Consider the following 17,460-nt stretch of genomic DNA (forward strand, 5'->3'; position numbering starts at 1 on the left):
CCCTCCAGTTTCTCTTTCATCTCTTTGAGTTTAGCAGTCTCTTTCTCAAGCGGTTTCTTCAGATCTGCGCTGCTCAGCTGGAAGAAAGAACATATTCCAGTGAAACTGAAAGCTGAAAACATCTGAGCTTCTTGGTCTCAACCATGTTCCTTTGAGTTACCTTGCAGCTATAGGGGTTGTGTGCGATGAAGGCTGCCAACAGCTGAATGGCGCTCTTCACAGCATTTATAGATTTGTCCATCAGGCGCCCCACAGCAAGCTCCATCAGCTCACTGTACCTACACAGTGGCAGTGCCTAACCACATTGAGACAGTTTTTAGTATCAAGTGAGACTTTAATAACATGCATTTATAGATAAACTAAATCAATGAAAACATACTTTGCTGTTGACGATGCGTGTGTAAACCTGCAACACACGTGCTCTGACGTGGGAGTGTGTGTCATGCAGATGTTCTTGCAGTGTGTCAAAGAAGCGGTCTCTGTCAGCTTTACCAGACTCGTCCAGCCCATCACCACACAGCACCCGCACGAGGATCTCTCCCAGCAACTCGCAAACAGCAACGCGCATTGCGTGGCTCTGGAAAAAAAAAGAAGTGTAAATAGAGAATAAGTCAGCCTCTAATCTAGTGTCAGCTGAGTCCCTTGAGTATAAACACATTATCTTGTGTCTAGATGAGTTTCTGAATCAGCCCTCAGATTACCAAAGAAGCAACTCATTACTAACTGAACAGCAAAGAGAGATGGGTGAACTCCTTGCCTCTTACACGCACACACAAACAAGCACACACAAACAAGCACACACTGTCAGCTTTATCCCACCAATTACTCTGCTGTGACTGTAGAAGAATAATTTGGGTTCAGCCAAGTCACTGTAGGCAAGCCCTTACAGCAGAACAGGAATCCTCCCCTGCACTGCCAAGATTACCTGCCAGTAAAGGCAAGAAGAACCCAACTCTCGTTCAGTCAGCTCGTATTCGCCTTGGTCTCATCATTGGGCAAAATGTGCACTGAACAGGAAGAAAACTAAACTGAAGCTGTGTGTGGAAGGAACATTTCACAAAGAATCGAACAGGCTGTCCTCCGGTTCATGTGTTAAGACACTAATCAAGCCTTATGTGAGCAGTAATGCACAGTAGAAGAGCAAAACCTTCAGGACAAAGTGACAACTGAACAGAACTTCTTGACCAAATAGCAGAACACTGATACTTTCTACACTTTAAGTTCTGTTTCAAGAGTTGCTTCATAGTAAACTTGCACTTTAAAAATTTTAATCGGATGCTGTGAAGCCTCTGTCTTGTGTCAAAATATTGAAGCAACTGCTTTTTCTAGTTTTCTTTTGTGTCGTCTTTTTTTTTTAAATAAATAGGTGTTGACATTACTGCACAAGCCAATCACAACTCAGGATAATGGCAGGACCTTAATGGCAGCTGCTCCCCAGACTAGCAAACTAGATAAATCTCTACACAGAAGGTCCAGATGGGCACAAAGAGCAGTGATTTGTAGGAAATGGAAATCGCCCAAAGCAATCAAATAATGGGTTCAGTCTCATGGGGACTTATTCCTTTGCAGGAGACGCTCTATTTCTCACCCACAACAGCCACCATAGTGGTACTTCATTAATACTAAGGTTTATCCCTAAAGATTGTCACATATATTTTATCCCAGAACAATAGTGCAGCAAGCTTCTTTTAATACGATACAAGAGCTGTAAATTAATCATTCAATTCAACAGGAAGAACAAGTGTGCAGTACCTCTCCTTCCAGGTGTGTGATGAGCACACTGATATTGGGGATCATCAATTCAGGCACCAATGTGCCGAGTTCTGATAGGAAGGAAGCAAAAGCTTTGACCCCTGACCCCTCTCTAGCGAGCTCCTCGCTTGATTTCTGACCAATCTCCCTGAAGAAGGATAAAAACAACAAGACATGACCTTTTATTCACACATAGCAATTTGCAACCTTTTGTTCAAACATGGTAATTTGCAGCCAAATAATCAGACTTCTATAAAGAGTTACAAAGGACTGCTTGTTGGAAAGATAGACAAATCATGGATACTGACCTTATAACTTCTCCTATAATACCCCTGACTCCATATTCAGTGCTCCACACAGACACTGCCTGGGCAAACACAGATGACAACTGCTCGAAGTGTTGCAGCAGCTGGATCACCTTCACACTTGCACCTGTTAAGAGTTTGGTGAGAGTATACACTTAAATCAAAGTGTAAATAATAAGAATAACAGGTCCTTTAAATGCTGCTTTTTGCACTTTATACATGACGGTTTCGATCACAGGTTCAGAATGTGACTGAGAAACTAACCCAGGAGGTGATTGTACTTCTTGATTAGTACCCCCAGCAGGTGGATAATACCATCTCTGGTGGGTTTACTCTTGACGTGGCTGATGGTTGGGTTCTCAAGTAGTTTGTAGCAGCAGCAGGTCACACAGCTAAGAGAAGAAAGAGAAGGTTTGTCCATGTTGAGCATATCCTTTCTGATAACTACAATAGAAACGCTAAATGAAGCAACTCGGCACAGTTCCAAGATCATCTTATTAGGTTTGATGTGACATTAGTGGGAAAGCAAAGATCATAGGCTCTCATCAACGCCAAAATGTTATCATTGCTGGGCAGAGATCCGGAGAAGAATGCGGGAAATTACACCAACTAACTCAATTAAGACAGCTAAGCATGATACTGTACTGTACCAGAGCTCCTCAATAAGCAGAATACCTGATAAACTCTTCCTCCACCAGGGAGAGATTCCAGAGGGAACGGATATCCAGCTGGAGGAGCTGGATCAGGGCCTGGAGCACCCTCTCTCTTTCAGAGTCCCACTGCAGCAGTCCTTCTCCACCAGCTTTACCTTTTTTACCACCCTGTGCAAGATAAACAAAAGATGATCAACTCTGTCAGTTAAGCTTTATAGATACTGAACTCAAAGTACTTTTAATAAACATACAATACATGCCCTCAGATTACCAAAGAGTAGTTCATACCCACCAAACCAAGTATATTGAGACTACAGCCGCTTGCCAGCTGATACATATACATTCATACAACACACAGACAAACAGTCGCACATTGTATGACATCTTCTACCTGTCCCATCCCATTGCGCTTTGGGGGGGACAAAGGTTGTAAAAGACGGCAAGTTAACTGTGGATGGGCCCTTACAGCAGTGCAATAAAACTCCACCACACCACCAAGACTACCCACCAACAGCAGGCTAGAGACGGTAACCTCTTGGTTGGACTGGATCATAAAACTTGCCATAATCTCATCAGTGGGCTTTTTTTTTTTAAGTTAACACAAAACAATCCATAAAGTATTTCTTAGCTCTCCTTGTAATAACCATACCTTTCCAGGTGCTGTGATAATACTCTGTCTACAGGAGTCACTCTCAAGGGTCTCTGTGAGTTTGCAGAGCAGGTATACACTCATTTTAACGGCATTGAGCTTCTCTTTGCGTTCTGCAGCTGAGATCGAGGTGGAGAGAAGAAGTGCTGGGAGGGAAGCAGCCAGGCCACTAACCACTGAAAGGGAAAAGTAGAAAACATGTGATCATCCCAGCATATCAAGACTGCAATCGAATAGAAAGAGAAAAAAAAGGTCTAACCTTGTATTAATGATTCCAGAGTATCCTCTTTCACACCAAGCTCCACTGAGTTGCAGTGCCTTAAAAAGTAAACACAGTAGCTTTGTACCCATACAGTTCTCAATACCAGTGGCTACAGCAACCTATGCATGATCAGTACATACTGTAGCACGCTGTAGCCTGTGTCAAAGTGCTCCAACACACACAAAGGGCCCTTGCTTCGCAGAGCTGCCTTGAATTCTGTGTGAAAGAGAGACAACACACACAGTTTAGGCACAGTTACACAAGCACAATGTAAATAAAAATGTCAAAGCTCAAGGACTTGCTCAAGTTTACTACTTACTACTGAGATGGGATGGGAGCTGTTTTGGGGGAACCACATCCTGAACGACGTACTGGTTGATCCCTCCGGTCTTCACCAGGTCACCCACGCACACGGGCACAAAAAAGTCCCACGACATCCCTCCTACAAAAGAAACACAAGCTTAAATTTACTGTAAACATCATCTAAAAACTAGATATTTAGTTACTTAGCATCGCAGAGACTATCATGGGCTAACAGCTACAATGTAACGTTGTCTTTGATCATATTTATCTTTTGGTACTCTCTAGTTGACGCTAGCTGCGGAGCTAAAGTGTTTAACTTAAGTAAAACGACTTTTAAGACTATTAAAAGGTATGTAGGTAAGTGTATTGACCAAACAGCGCAGCCTTGTTGTTGTGGGTAAAGACAAACAACAACGTTAGCCGGCGAGCTAACTAGCCGCGTAGCTTAACTTATCGGCTGTAACGTTACAATTTAACAGAAACAACCGAAGTCAAACTCGTGTGTTACAACAAAGTAGAAACAAAGCACTCACCTGTAGCGCTTGCAGTCCCACTAGCCACGCTTTTAGCCTCTGAAGACGGTGATGTAGTCCGCTCTGCTCTCCGTCTGTGAGCTGTTTGAATCCTCCGACTTTCAAATTTGTTTGTACATCGCGCCAAAGCGGAGAAACGCCTACGTCACACGCATGCGCAGTCGATACCATATGGTTTCACGCAACACTGACACCTACTGGAGGACAGGTAGCGCTGCAGCACTGCTACAGCTGCCCGGGCAATTAAGAGTAAAAAACACAGAGACAAAGTTTGTTTTTTTGAGGTAGTAGCTGTATTCAAATGATTGACAACACAAGCACCTACTCGCCCCTGTACCAATGTTTCAGCTACAGAAATGACAATACTTTTTTTTTTTTTCACGAAATGTCTTACTTTCTATACAGCACTCAATCAAATGTTAAAATGAAATGATGTCTCACTACCACAGGTGACCGATACTGTCAAGGATGCAGCATTTGTCTTCATATTCTTTTTGCTCTCGTTATACGTAAAAACATAAAACTAGTGTTCCCCAGGCTAAGCACAAGAAACTATAACTATACAAACAAAGCAAAAGATTCATCCATGGCCAAACTGTTTTCAGAGAAAATACCTAAATTTTGCAGTTTTACATGTAAATACAGTATAAAGTGTTGTGACAAGTTGGAACTGTTTAACCATGTAGGGGCAGTTGTAGTGTTTATTATTCACTCATAAAACAATGAGTAAATGTAAAAAACAATGTAAAATAAAAAAATAAAAAGATGTCACAATAAGAGCACCAAAGGTAACTAAAAATACAAAACAAACAAAAACATTGTTAACCGTTTAAAAAAAAAGAAAAATCAATATTTAAATACTTTTTGTAACCACTTGGCTCCTTCACACGCACACTGCATCAGACCAAGGCAAATTACGTAAACCAAAAGAAAAAGCACCAAATGTTAAGGAAGATGAGAAACAAACAAAAAAATCTAGTAACTAATGAAGAAATATTCTTCTCATTTTCTGTCTGATCAGAGTCCACGTTTTGTTCCAGGGACAACCAGGTGATTTTATTTTCTCTTTCTGTCTTGAGAGCATCGTGGACAGTACCTGTAGACAGCGAAAACAGGGTAGGAGTCAGGGTACAAGTGACTGATGTGAATGAGTAACAATTCAACATTTTATTGCACATATTGAAAATAGAAAAGTACATTACAGCCTCCATTTCGTTTAGTTTCTTACCATTTGCCTCTCGGTTTGGTTGTCAGGCCCACGCATGCAAAATGGAACCACTCAATGGAGCACTGGAGCAGAGACAGAAAATGATAATGTGCTGTTAAGTGTTCCTGCAAATGGAGCACTTAGTCCAGACAAAACTATTCAACACGCAAGATCAAAAATAAAATCAGTCTTTTCAAGGAGAGACATCACATACAACACGAGTAATGTGTCGTATCTACTAATTAATCACTCGCTTTGTCATCTGTGACCTTTATCAACAGAGGAAGAGACTGCAGGACTCTTAAACGGCATTACTGAGAAATAGATGTAAGGTAGAGGGTGTACATGTACTCTATGTACAACAACCGATTATTGATATAACATCATTAGAACTTATATTTTTCATCATTATTCCAGGCCCGTGCCATAAAAGCACATTATTGTTGATATCTGACCGGTATTTGATGGTACTGTAATTTATATAAATACACAGATAAACTCATATGTTGTTTAAATGGGCCTTTCACATTAAAGGTCCCATGTAATTAATGAATACATTTTCTGTGTTCTTTTGTATGTATTGTATTTTTGTTGTTTTTTCATACAAAATGTCACAAAAAGACATTTTAGCGCACATTTCTTCCACCATCTTCTTGTAACATGTCATGATTATGCTGATGGATCGTGCTCTCGGGAATGTTTATAAATTTCAATTCAATAAAAAAAATATATGATTAAAGATGATATGATTTAAGGCAATGCAACTGACCAGCAAAAACAGAAAACAGATACAGAATCCAAAACACTAGATGGAAAAATCATAAACGTGCTATAGTTTGCACAAATGCAAATTTGTTATGATAACAATCAATATAAGAGCTCAAAAGTTTGTCGATTAATGAAGAAGAAGATATAATTTATTAATCCCTCGATGGGGAAATTCTTTTTTCACTCTATTTTTTTTTTTACATGCATTTTAACTCGGACACACACACATGCAGTACAAGGGCATAGACATGCAAATGTGGAGATTAGCTGTCAACTTTACTTAATCTGCAACTATTTTAATAATTGATTAATCACTTTGAGTATTTTTTTTTTTACATTTCAGCTACTCAAATGTGAATATTTCCTGGTTTCTTTAGTCCTCCATGAGTAAGCTGAAAGTCTTTGTTGTAGACAAAAGAAGACATCTGAGGACGCCACCTGGGATTTTGGGAAACAGTTTTTCACCATTTTCTGAGGTTTTATGGACCAAACAACAGAGGCCCAAATAGATACAGTTTCACCTTCATCCTTGCCCACCTCTTCTCTAAGTGCAACCGGTGTAAAACATAATTTATCCACAAACATTAATTAATGAATTTATTTAAATGTCAACATCCTTTTTGTGACTTTCCTAAAATCACCTTATGTGACCCTTGACTGAGGCTGAAATAGGGCAATAAAACAAAACTCACATCAGTGTTGTCACAGCCGATCATCTCGCCGTAAGACACCTGATGGCACAGACAGTAGGTGGGTTCGTTGGGGTCCACTGGCATGTCCAGCACATCAGATGGGTGCACATTCCCAAAGTTGGTGGTAGGGCTGTTGAATTCTCCTCTGATAATGAGGGAAAAGTATTGTAGTGTGAATGTATGACCATAAAATAAACTAAAACTGATTAAGCACAACAAGTGCTTTAAACACTCGGTCACAACAAGCTGGAGAGTAGATAAACAACATACGGCTGAAGGAGCTTGACTTTCTTCTGTGCACTCTTGGGACTGCCATCTTCGTCTGAACTTTTCACTTTAGACCTCGTCTTAGCAGTCTTCTTTTCCTTCTGTCTGGAGTCAGCTGAAAAAAAACACAAACACTTTAATATTCCACAAAACCTTTTGAGCAAACATAACAGACGCACACACACACACCTTTCTTCCCCTTACTGGAGGTGGAATCATAGTCAGTGCTCTCGATCTGTTTTTCCTTCAAGTCAGCCTCGAACCGAGCCAAGTCTGTATCAAGACGTCTGATGTGTTTGTCGACCTGCAAACAACAGAACTTCAGCGACTGAGTGTGGAGCATATTTCATGTACATTCAGCACAGCGGATGTATACATTATTTTTCCATACAGATGTGTGTGAAACATTTATTTCTAAGATACTAACCATCTCATAGGTCTGCATGGCCAGCTGGACCTTGTCATCTCCAAACTCCTTGCATTTACTGTAAGACTGCTGAATCTGCCTCAATATGGACAGCTTTTGCTCAGAGGAAAGAGTCCTGGCGTTGGCGGTGTACTCTTTAGCCAGAGAGTCTATCTGTCCCTTAAGATCTAAAACACAGACAAAAACTTGAACATTTTATTTATGCCTTTAAAACAGCACATGTTGAGCAATACAGGAAACGGCTCTTGGCTAGGATATTTGGTGAATTTAATCACTCACAGCTTACACAGGGCTGTTCAAACTGTTAGGGAGTATGATTGAACTAGTATTCTGCTGTAGGTCAGTGATTCCTAAACATTTTGGTTTGTGATCACTGACGTCAATTCATCATAGGTTATGACTTTACTGGGGACATAGTTGTGAGCAGTTAAATCAGGGAATGATTACACAGTCCTGGATTGTTTAATCTGAAAGTTTTTTAGTGGCCTGAAGAAGGGAAAAACATAATCCAATCTTTAATCATGCTGTGGCACCTCTGACTTCCCTTAGGATCCATTTCAGGGTGGGAACCACTGCATAAATCATGCTGCTTAAAATAACCAGAGTGTAGGATTTAGTGGCATTTTGCAGTGTAGTGGATTGCAACCCCCTATATTCGCCCTTCCAAAGGAGAACAACAATGGCTGTGAAAGGGTACATTCAGACAGGATCTAGCACTGAAGCGAACGCAGGTTTTTTCCATGGGTTTTTCAGGGTACTGTGTTTTGGCTGCAGGATGCAAGGGTATCCGCCAAAAAAAACTCAGTGGCCTGCCGTGGAGAAATTGAGCCAGATCCAACTGGAAAAATGTAGCCCGATGTCACGCTGCAGCCGCCAATCAGTTGATCAGACCGGTCAAACAGTTCAGCCTGAAATGTCTCTGAAACTGAGACTATCCAGGTGGATTCATGGACTAAACTCTGATACTCTGCCTGTTGTGTTCTGGCTTTGTTTATTTTAATGAACCCAGCTTCTAAATCTGTGTCTGGCTCGCAATTCTTCGCTGCAAAATAGTGACACGAAGAAGTTTGTGTCCGGTGGTTTGAGAGAGAGAGAGAGCAAGTAATGGTTGAGCGACACAGACAGTGAATGAGAGTGAGGGAGCGCCCGCACTGACAGTCAGTTAATCAGTAAAAACATAGTTAAGCATGTCATATTCTGTAAACAGAGCCTTAGATCCTACACACTGGACCTTTAAAGACGAGCAGTGTGCTTTAAACACGCCTCTTTTTACTTCATGTCGTGCAGACTACACACAGTGCTTTGTTCTCACCCTCTGTGCGTTGATCTAGATCCCTCATCAAATTGAAGTTTCTCTGCAACTCGAAGGGCAAGTTTTCTATGCCTGGCGTGGAGAAGAAGGAGACAATAAACAGTTAAAATCACACTTTCAGTCACATCGACATGAAACAGGACAAGCTAGCTTTAGTCATTCGCGCGGTTATTGAAGATACTAGCGCGCGCACGTCTTGTCTTGAACAAAGTGCACAAACACAAACAACTGTGCTGGTTAAATACATTTAAAAAAGGTTGTAATGTCCGGCTAAAACAGTGTACGTGTGTTGTACAATCTCAAACAGCATCGTTTCTGCGCTACGATGGGAAGCGACTTTCCAGCAAATAGACCGAGCCTGAACCCGCCGACCGTTGGGAACCGTTAAAGGAGCCTGCTCCGCACGCGGGTTAGCCAACAGCTAACACACACAACGGAAAACAAACAACAACAACAGATAAATATGTATAAATATTTTCCAAACACGTTAAAGACACATTAAACAGCTTACTGTCCAAATAATGCTCCAAATACATCCCCGCCGCCATCTTAGAAAATGTAAACAACACAGCTTCCGGTCCGAAAAGGACCAATCTGATTGGTTGTTTCCATCCTGGACTACTTTCCAGCACAAAGCATCTGACAGTGAAGAAGACCCACACTGATATTTAACAACAACAACAACAACAACAACAACAGTAATAATAATACATTTTATTTCATAGGCGCCTTTCTGTCACCCAAGGATACCTTAAAATAAATAAAAGTAGACAGCAAATAACAGAAACAAACAAAAAGAACCATAAAAGTATATCAATTTATAAGTGAAACAGACGCATTAAACATGCATTAAAATTAACATATAACACAGTAAACACACAATAAAATTAACCTATAAGATAAATCTGGATTTAAATTAAACCTGTGTTAAGAAATTAAACCTGTGCTAAGATCTTTACAAATAGAAAACTATATAAAATAAAAAATAGAACTAAAAAACAAAACAAAAACTAAACTATGTCTCAAATTAGGCTGTTGGCCACAATATATAGCAGAGTTAACTCCCATTAAAAACCTCCCATGTATACCTGACCTGCCCATCGCTAACAAATTTTAAAGGAAATTTCACCAGACACTTTTTTTGGGTTTTTGTGCTAAAAAGCGTATTCTTTTAAAGTGAATAATGGATAAAGCCCCATCTAAGGTACAATGGCAAAGGGTGGTACTGGAATATGTTGCTTTAGACTATCTGACATGTAAACTGCACAGCAAAGATCATGTTTTTCGTAAAACATGGGAACCCTTTTTGTCATACCTTGGTTTGAATATCTCTGACATTTTTGCAAGAAGGGTTTGTATCATAACTGAAATTGGTCTGCGTGGCAAATGACATACCATTTTGTTTCTATGCACCACTCTCTGGGCATGAACGTGTGAATGTATTATGNTGGACAAATTTAAAAGGAAGTTTCACCAGACACTTGCTTGTTGTGCTAAAAAGTGTATTCTTTTAAAGTGAATAATGGATAAAGCCCCATCTAAGGTACAATGGCAAAGGGTGGTACTCGAATATGTTGCTTTAGACTATCTGACATGTAAACTGCACAGCAAATATGATGTTTTTCATAAAACATGGGAACCCTTTTTGTCATACCTTGGTTTGAATATCTCTGCCATTTTTGCAAGAAGGGTTTGTATCATAACTGAAATAGGTCTGCGTGGCAAATGACATACCATTTTGTTTCTATGCACCACTCTCTGGGCATGAACATGTGAATGTATTATGCACACACGGCAGTGTACCCTCTGTCTTTCGTCCTTTTATTTCTGGAAAATTTAATAAAAAGAGACATTAAAAAAAAAAAACAACCTCCCATGACACTGTGGTGGCATCTGCTACATGTATAGTATGTAGTTGTCCACTGGGGAGGGGAATGCATGAAGAGAGACAGGAAAAGACTCAACAAACTGATCAAGAGGGCCAGTTTTGTCCTGGATTGCCCCCTAGACTCCATAGAGGAAGTATGAGAGGAGGATGTTAGCAAAGCTGACATCTATCATGAAGAACTACTACCACAAGTCACTCATTCCAACAGCTGTCAGACTAACATTTTTCTTATTTATGAGTAATCCACCTTGTGACAAGTGGATTTCCCCTGTGTGGATCTATCTTATTTTATAATTACATTCTAATCCATGTCTAAGATTCATAGAGGTCTGGGTAGGTCCAGCTCTCTACTCAGAGTTCACACAGGTTTCAGGTTTATACGTAATATGATTATTTACTGTTGACGGTTGTTAAATCCTGAACAGAACCAGTTCAGAGATAATTTGGTTAAAAAATGGCTACTCCTGATTCCCACTTCTCTTCCAAATAGTTCCTGTGTTACATGAGTAACTGTGACTATGTCTTGAAATAAAATGTTACAGGAAATGAAATGCAAAACTTATTTTAAGTTACATTCCTGCAATCTCATAGTTTGTCATTTAAATGTAGTATTTCGATACTATAATGTACCATTACAGGAAGGTTGCAAACTATGAGTGGTACATGTACCATAGTTTAAGAACCAGATGTTCTATGTGATGGTAAAACAAGTGAAACGTCCCACTGATGAATGAATCAAACAAGTGCCGAGAAAAATATCTTAAAAGATTTATTATGTTTCACAGACTTATGGAAGTCATTCCACTCTGCAAATAAATCAACAGACAAACATAATGAATTATCTGTAATACAAATAAAAAAAGAAGGACCCAAGTGAAAGCATCGTTGACCAGTCCAGTTGTAGTATTACAATCATATCTGACTGACACATACAGTATCGCTGCTCTGAAACGAGAGCACACCAATCTGAATACTGAAGGGAGCCGGGTCCATAAGAAAGCTCTACAAAGCTCTTACAATAATCAAGTACACTTTGCCACACTGTACATCACCCATCACTCCACTTGCTTTTCCAGCATACGCTTCAACTTTTTGAATTTATTCTTCCCGATTCTGTTCTTTGCCTTCATGGGTGATTTTGTCTTTTTGCCCTGTTTTTTCTCAAACCTGCTCCCTTCCTTACTGTCAGCCTTTGATGCTTTAGTTTCATCAGCTGTCTTCACTGCAGGCTTCTTGACCTTTGCCCCTTTCACAGTCTCTCCATCCATCTTGGCAATCTTTGCCTTTTTTGGTCCAGCTGGTGAGTCCTTTTTGCCTTTTGACTTGATGTTTGCCGTTTTCTTGGCTGCTGTTCCGTTGGCTTGGGTCTTCTCCTTTAAGCTGTCTGCTTTGCCGGGAACAGTCTTCTTTGTCTTGTCACTTTTGGATAGTTTCTCTTCAACAGAGTCTGGAACAACTGTGGCATCTGCAGCATCTGTGTTTTCTTCTTCTTCTAAATAAACAGACACAGCGCATAAATTCATGTTAACTAGGGAAACTATTGTGATGAAAGTTTGAATATGCTCATAGGAGAAAAGGTTACCTTTTCCTGCTGGTGTCGTTGGAATCACATTGGAGAATTTCTTCAGCTTGGCCACAAAAAACCCATCCATGTTGTGGGAATGAGGGTAAAACCTCCGAGTCAATCGCAGAGAAGGATGGAATCTACGTTCTTTAAACCTAAAAGGATGTAAACATAAATTTAGATATAAAGATCAGAGCCTTTGCAGAACTCAACCACTTAATTAAAGCACATATTGGTTATCTTATTCACCTGGTGAAGCCTTCCTTTCCAAAGTCAAGTCCTGCGGGAACCAACTTGACATTCCTTTTCTTTAAAGCATAGTCCACCACCCATTCATTCTCCTCCACCTGAGAATAACGTTTGATCAATACGCAAGCCTTTCTGCTAAATAGTTCAGACCCTACTCACAAATAATATGCCTAAAGAATGCAGAGGACACTACACAACACATACCATTATTGAACATGTGCAGTAGATCAGATATCCTCCCGTAGGGGACTCAGCGTTGACAGAGTCGATGGCCGAAAGAATCAGTTCTTTCTGCAAGTGAGCAGAGCGATGGATGTCTGCATCGTCCTATCAGGGAATAGGGAAATAAGTATTAAACACAGCTTAAAACCAAAAAATACGTGTCTGTAAGTGTTTTATGTAAACAGTGAATGGTGTTTTACCTTACTGGTCTTCACAGCTGGATCTTTAGCGATGACTCCTGTGCCTGAGCACGGAGCATCAAGCAGCACTCTATCAAATCCACCCATTACCTGTAAGCAACATTTTCAACAAGTCAGTACACTAAATGAAACCACAGATTGAATGATTTTTTACACGTATGAACGTTACCTTTGGGAACTGCCTTCCATCGTAGTTGCAGACGACAGTGTTGGTGACGCCCAGACGGTGGATGTTGCCAACCACACTCTTCAGTCTTTCAGCGTTGGCGTCATTAGCCACGATCACCCCTGTGTTTCTCATCAGCTGAGCTAAAAACGTTTAATATGAATGTGAGAAAAGTTTGCCTTCAATTGCACCAATCTACATTAGATCTAGAACAATGAGTCAGTAAGTTTATCCAGACAAAATGAACTCAGAGTATAATTATTTTTTTCATTTTCAAATATAAATGCAGTATATGATAGTTGAATGTCTTTGAATTCTGGCATTCTTCACTTTAAACATTTCCAAAACATTTACAACAGTTAATCCAATAACTGAGAAAACAATCAGCAGATTAATAGATAATTAAACTAATTGTTACTCTCAGTCTTGATTGCACAGTTTGAAACGCTTCATAAGATTGCTGCAATTGTCAATTACACAAATTAGAACTTCAGCATATCTTACCAATATAAGTAGTCTTGCCTCCTGGAGCTGAGCTCATGTCCAACACCAACTCTCCTTCCTGTGGAGAGAGTGCCATGACTGGCAGGAAACTAGAGGCTCCTTGCAGCATGTACTGACCAGACAGATACTCTGGTGTTGCACCTGTTTTGAAATGTAAAAAACAATTACACTTGTGGCAATGTGTAGCTACAGTCGGCCTCAGAAATGCTTCAATAAAGATCCTTAATAGAACAACTGAAATAGCTGAACGTACTTACCTACAGGTACGGAGGAGTCATAAATAACCAAACCAACTTTAGACCATTTCCCCAGTGGGTCAAGGTTCACTCCTCTGTTGATCAACGCCTAAACAAGTAAGAAACAACAGAATTCAACACAGTTCAGTTGTGGTCATCATATGTCTGACCCACATGCCCTGCAATATAGTTTTTGTTCTGCTGATTGCATTTATTGAACCTAAATTTTCACGTTATTTTCTTCTCATATAATATTTACTTTTAAAATGTGTTCTTTTAAGTGAGTTGACTTACAAGAAATATTATGAATGCTTCATAATATAAAATATAATAATTGTGAATGTTCACATTTTAAAATATTGTAACCTCCCACTATGAATAGTTACCTGTGCCAGGTCCCGCCTCCTAGTTTTCAGTGTGTTGGTCCGTATAGTGACAGGTCTCTGAATTTCATTGGCCTCAAGGAAATCAACCAGCTGTAACCAAAAAAAAAACACAACAGATAATTATTTTCCTTTTTTCATCTGTTTAAAATGTTTTGTCATTTACTCACAACACACAGTCTCATTCAGGTCTTGACAACAGCCACATCAAACATCGTTCAAACAATTAAAATGTTGTACTTCAATCAGTTCTGTGCTTTCTTTGGGACTAAAGGAGGAAAATAAATGAAATCACCCACCTCTGAAAGAGGGAAGATGTCCATTAATTTCTCAATGAGGAAGTTGTTGTAGCTGTAGTAGGTGCAGAGATCCTTCTTCAGAAGAGAAATGTACTCTGCTCTCTCTTTCCCTGCCTCCCTTTTCGTTGAGAAATTACAGAGGACGTCAATGTTGTCCTTTATCCTTTGATGGATTGTCTTGAGGTCGAGAGGCAGGGCACCTAAAAATGCAGAAAATGATTCAGACTTGTTGCAAATCAAGTAACATCATCTGCTTCATAAGGAAATGAAAAAAAAAAAGCATGTCACCCACCTTCTTTCTCTCTTTCCTCTGCCCCTGGTAGCCTAAATTGATCCATTTCATCTATGTTGGTTTGTACGGTGTCTTCCTCATCCATTTCAGCATCTGATTTTTTCCCCTCATCATCATCTTCATCATCATCGTCGTCGTCTTCCTCATCATCGTCATCATCATCACTCTCTAAACCCATGGTTTCCTTCAGCTTTTTCTCTTTCTTGGCTGCACGTTCGATGGGAAGAAGCTAAATGGAACAAGAACCGAAGATAGTCACTAAATTATACTAACTACATATTTACCTAAAAACTTTGAAATATATGCTGTTTGATTTTGTTGTAGCTCCCAAAAGCAAAGTTTTAAAGTGGAAGTCTCTTCAACAAAATCAGGAATTGCACCTGCAAATTAGCAGTTTGGACAACAATTAAAATTTTGACATTATGGTAAAACAATTTCACGTACTTCCTCTCCATCACTTTCTTCTTCTTCTGCTGCTGCTTCTTCTTCTTCTTCTGCTGCACCGTAGTCGTCAACCATTTCATCATCATCATCGTCGTCATCGTCATCTTCGTCCTCCTCCTCTTCTTCATCCTCCTCCTCCTCCTCCTCTACTTCTTTCACTTCTAATTTGGCACCCTTCTTTCCTTGGTCTTTTCCTCCCTTCTTCTTCTGCTGCTGCTGCTGCTGTTGTTGTTGTTGTTGCTGTTCCTCCTCCTCCTCATCTTCCTCTTCCTCCCAATGCTCATCACTGTCATCCTCACTTTCAGGTTCATTGATTTTACGCTTCCTCTTTGCTGGTTTCAACCATTTACTGTTCTCATCAGAGAATCCTTTAAAGAAAAGGAAAACAAATACTGTGTATTTATTCTGTTATTAAAAATAACTCATTTGTTGTCCCCTTAAAAAGGCCACAAACCTCACATAAACAATTTCTTGGTTTTATAAACAACATATTTCATAGACGTGAATAACACCCACAGAACATCATATCCAGCCAAGATGAATCAAGCCAGATACACACACATCATTAAGTTCAGATGCTGGGTCATAATTATCTGCAAACATCACAGCCACATTCACAGAGTCGATGTGCTTACCTTTCTTGGGCTGTTCCTGAGCAGCATCTTTAGGTTTTTTCACATTCTGGACTCTTTTTGCCGCTCTATAAAAATTAAAATATGAATGAGTAACTTGTAAACAGAGTTATGTTATTTTATGTTATGTAGTCTGTCAACCTCTTACCTTTTCCTGCCTCTACTTGACAGGCGTTTTGTTTCTGTGTCCTCTGCAAGCAGATGAGAAACAATTTGATTATTAAACCATAATGGCACAGTCAGCAAGACAAATTGGTTGTTGTTAAACTTTACAGTATAGATAGAATGACTGTGCGTCTATAAATAACTCATATTAAGGGCGCAATGTTTACCATCATTTATAAACTTGGCCAACTCAGTCTCTGCTCCTTGCTGCTTCCTGGCCTTTTTCCCTGGCCCCCTCTTCACCTTGTTGGTGGGATCCAACTTCCGACCCATGACTCCGAGCTACACCAAGAGCCTGAAAAGCAAAAGAAAATACTGTTTCAACTTTTAAAAAGGACCAGTGAGTAGGATTTAGAATTTTCATGACAGGGACAATATATTTAATATATTTAATAAGTAATGTGTAAATCTTGAGCATTTGTGTTTGAATCTAGAAACTGATGATTGAGCTCTGGTGACAGGTGGTAAGACTAATTTTATATGCATCCTAGTTAAAAGTGATCAAGAGCCTCACACATGTCAGTTCACCATATTTCTTTAAATGCGCTTTTTTCTAGTTTTATGGTGTTTCATATTTTATTCAAAATAACACAGGTTAAGACACTACAATATCAAACTACATTTAGACGCGTGTACACTCGCTGTTCGCGTTTACAGTGACAAATCAGTGACAGAATAAGCTGCAGTGAGCAGACACACGCAGGACATTAGTTGACCCAACTCCGCATGTCTCCACGTCTTATGTTTTCAGGACTAAGACCTCGGATTGAGACTTCATTATTACCTCTGTCTGACTTTTTTATTTGTCTAATACGATCGGGAACATTTCTTCACATACTCACCGATTAATCTGCTGCTTTCCGATCCAGCTTCTGGACGCACGGTGTAAAATAAAATGTCCACACGTGAGTCTTCCTTCAACACGTTGTAGAAGAACATCCGGCGCACGCGAGTGACGCCGTGATGGTGACCAAGCGCGCGCCCGCCCGCGCGCAGAAACCGTTGGAGAGCAAATGTTTTTAAAAATAAAAATAAAATAGCAAAATAAAAAAACATTATTAGTTTATTACAGCACATAAAGTGTAG

The 17,460-nt window shown here is 39.8% G+C and overlaps 3 protein-coding genes and 2 non-coding genes across 5 annotated transcripts in view; all 5 read right to left on the bottom strand.

Annotated features, from left to right (window-relative positions):
* Nucleotides 1-4,606, bottom strand: part of ncapd2 (non-SMC condensin I complex, subunit D2) — a 22,116-nt gene extending 17,510 nt beyond the window's left edge. Inside the window, exons 1-12 of the mRNA XM_027286475.1 lie at nt 4,458-4,606; nt 3,941-4,063; nt 3,762-3,837; nt 3,619-3,677; nt 3,360-3,535; nt 2,733-2,878; nt 2,322-2,449; nt 2,061-2,184; nt 1,753-1,900; nt 380-577; nt 161-295; nt 1-77 (exon numbers count right to left, since the gene is read on the bottom strand). The exon at nt 1-77 is cut by the window's left edge and continues 1 nt beyond it. Of these exons, the coding sequence (XP_027142276.1) occupies nt 1-77; nt 161-295; nt 380-577; nt 1,753-1,900; nt 2,061-2,184; nt 2,322-2,449; nt 2,733-2,878; nt 3,360-3,535; nt 3,619-3,677; nt 3,762-3,837; nt 3,941-4,058 (1,385 nt within the window). The 5' untranslated portion in view covers nt 4,059-4,063; nt 4,458-4,606. The remainder of the gene's footprint in view (nt 78-160; nt 296-379; nt 578-1,752; nt 1,901-2,060; nt 2,185-2,321; nt 2,450-2,732; nt 2,879-3,359; nt 3,536-3,618; nt 3,678-3,761; nt 3,838-3,940; nt 4,064-4,457) is intronic.
* LOC113747535 (small nucleolar RNA U85) lies at nt 688-997 on the bottom strand. Its single transcript, XR_003463692.1, has one exon. It is a non-coding gene; the product is annotated as a small nucleolar RNA U85 (small nucleolar RNA).
* On the bottom strand, nt 2,968-3,291 carry LOC113747534 (small nucleolar RNA U85). The gene has a single exon (XR_003463691.1). It is a non-coding gene; the product is annotated as a small nucleolar RNA U85 (small nucleolar RNA).
* A 217-nt stretch (nt 4,607-4,823) lies between the features above and the next one.
* Nucleotides 4,824-9,775, bottom strand: ing4 (inhibitor of growth family, member 4). Its single transcript, XM_010743426.3, has 8 exons — nt 9,642-9,775; nt 9,131-9,202; nt 7,819-7,985; nt 7,581-7,695; nt 7,395-7,506; nt 7,125-7,269; nt 5,686-5,747; nt 4,824-5,553 (listed from the first exon to the last, which is right to left on the bottom strand). The coding sequence occupies exons 1-8, from the start codon at nt 9,676-9,678 to the stop codon at nt 5,514-5,516; spliced, it is 750 nt and encodes a 249-aa protein (XP_010741728.1). The 5' UTR covers nt 9,679-9,775; the 3' UTR covers nt 4,824-5,513.
* Nucleotides 9,776-11,774: 1,999 nt separating this feature from the next.
* On the bottom strand, nt 11,775-17,350 carry nop2 (NOP2 nucleolar protein homolog (yeast)). Its single transcript, XM_019265329.2, has 16 exons — nt 17,217-17,350; nt 16,542-16,669; nt 16,358-16,400; nt 16,213-16,277; nt 15,578-15,945; nt 15,134-15,362; nt 14,842-15,041; nt 14,546-14,635; nt 14,181-14,268; nt 13,924-14,064; nt 13,423-13,562; nt 13,254-13,343; nt 13,036-13,158; nt 12,832-12,929; nt 12,601-12,737; nt 11,775-12,510 (listed from the first exon to the last, which is right to left on the bottom strand). Exons 2-16 carry the CDS (start codon nt 16,645-16,647, stop codon nt 12,074-12,076), a joined length of 2,355 nt encoding a protein of 784 aa, XP_019120874.2. The 5' UTR covers nt 16,648-16,669; nt 17,217-17,350; the 3' UTR covers nt 11,775-12,073.
* Between the last annotated feature and the right edge of the window lie 110 nt (nt 17,351-17,460).

The sequence above is a fragment of the Larimichthys crocea genome, chromosome XIII (genome assembly GCF_000972845.2).
Source record: "Larimichthys crocea isolate SSNF chromosome XIII, L_crocea_2.0, whole genome shotgun sequence".
NCBI classification, from domain to species: domain Eukaryota; kingdom Metazoa; phylum Chordata; class Actinopteri; family Sciaenidae; genus Larimichthys; species Larimichthys crocea.

Bases quoted from the DNA above. Each gene is read 5' to 3' on its own strand.
- ing4 (XM_010743426.3), bottom strand. From the start codon at position 9,678: ATGGCGGCGGGGATGTATTTGGAGCATTATTTGGACA. The intron at 9,203-9,641 runs GTAAGCTGTTTA...TCTCCACGCCAG, and splicing joins TTTGGAGCATTATTTGGACA to GCATAGAAAACTTGCCCTTC. The intron at 7,270-7,394 runs GTATGTTGTTTA...CCTCATTATCAG, and splicing joins AAAGTCAAGCTCCTTCAGCC to AGGAGAATTCAACAGCCCTA.
- nop2 (XM_019265329.2), bottom strand. From the start codon at position 16,647: ATGGGTCGGAAGTTGGATCCCACCAACAAGGTGAAGAGGGGGCCAGGG. The intron at 16,401-16,541 runs GTAAACATTGCG...ATCTGCTTGCAG, and splicing joins GGCCAAGTTTATAAATGATG to AGGACACAGAAACAAAACGC. The intron at 15,042-15,133 runs GTGGGTGACATG...CTGCATTTTTAG, and splicing joins AGAGGAAAGAGAGAAAGAAG to GTGCCCTGCCTCTCGACCTC.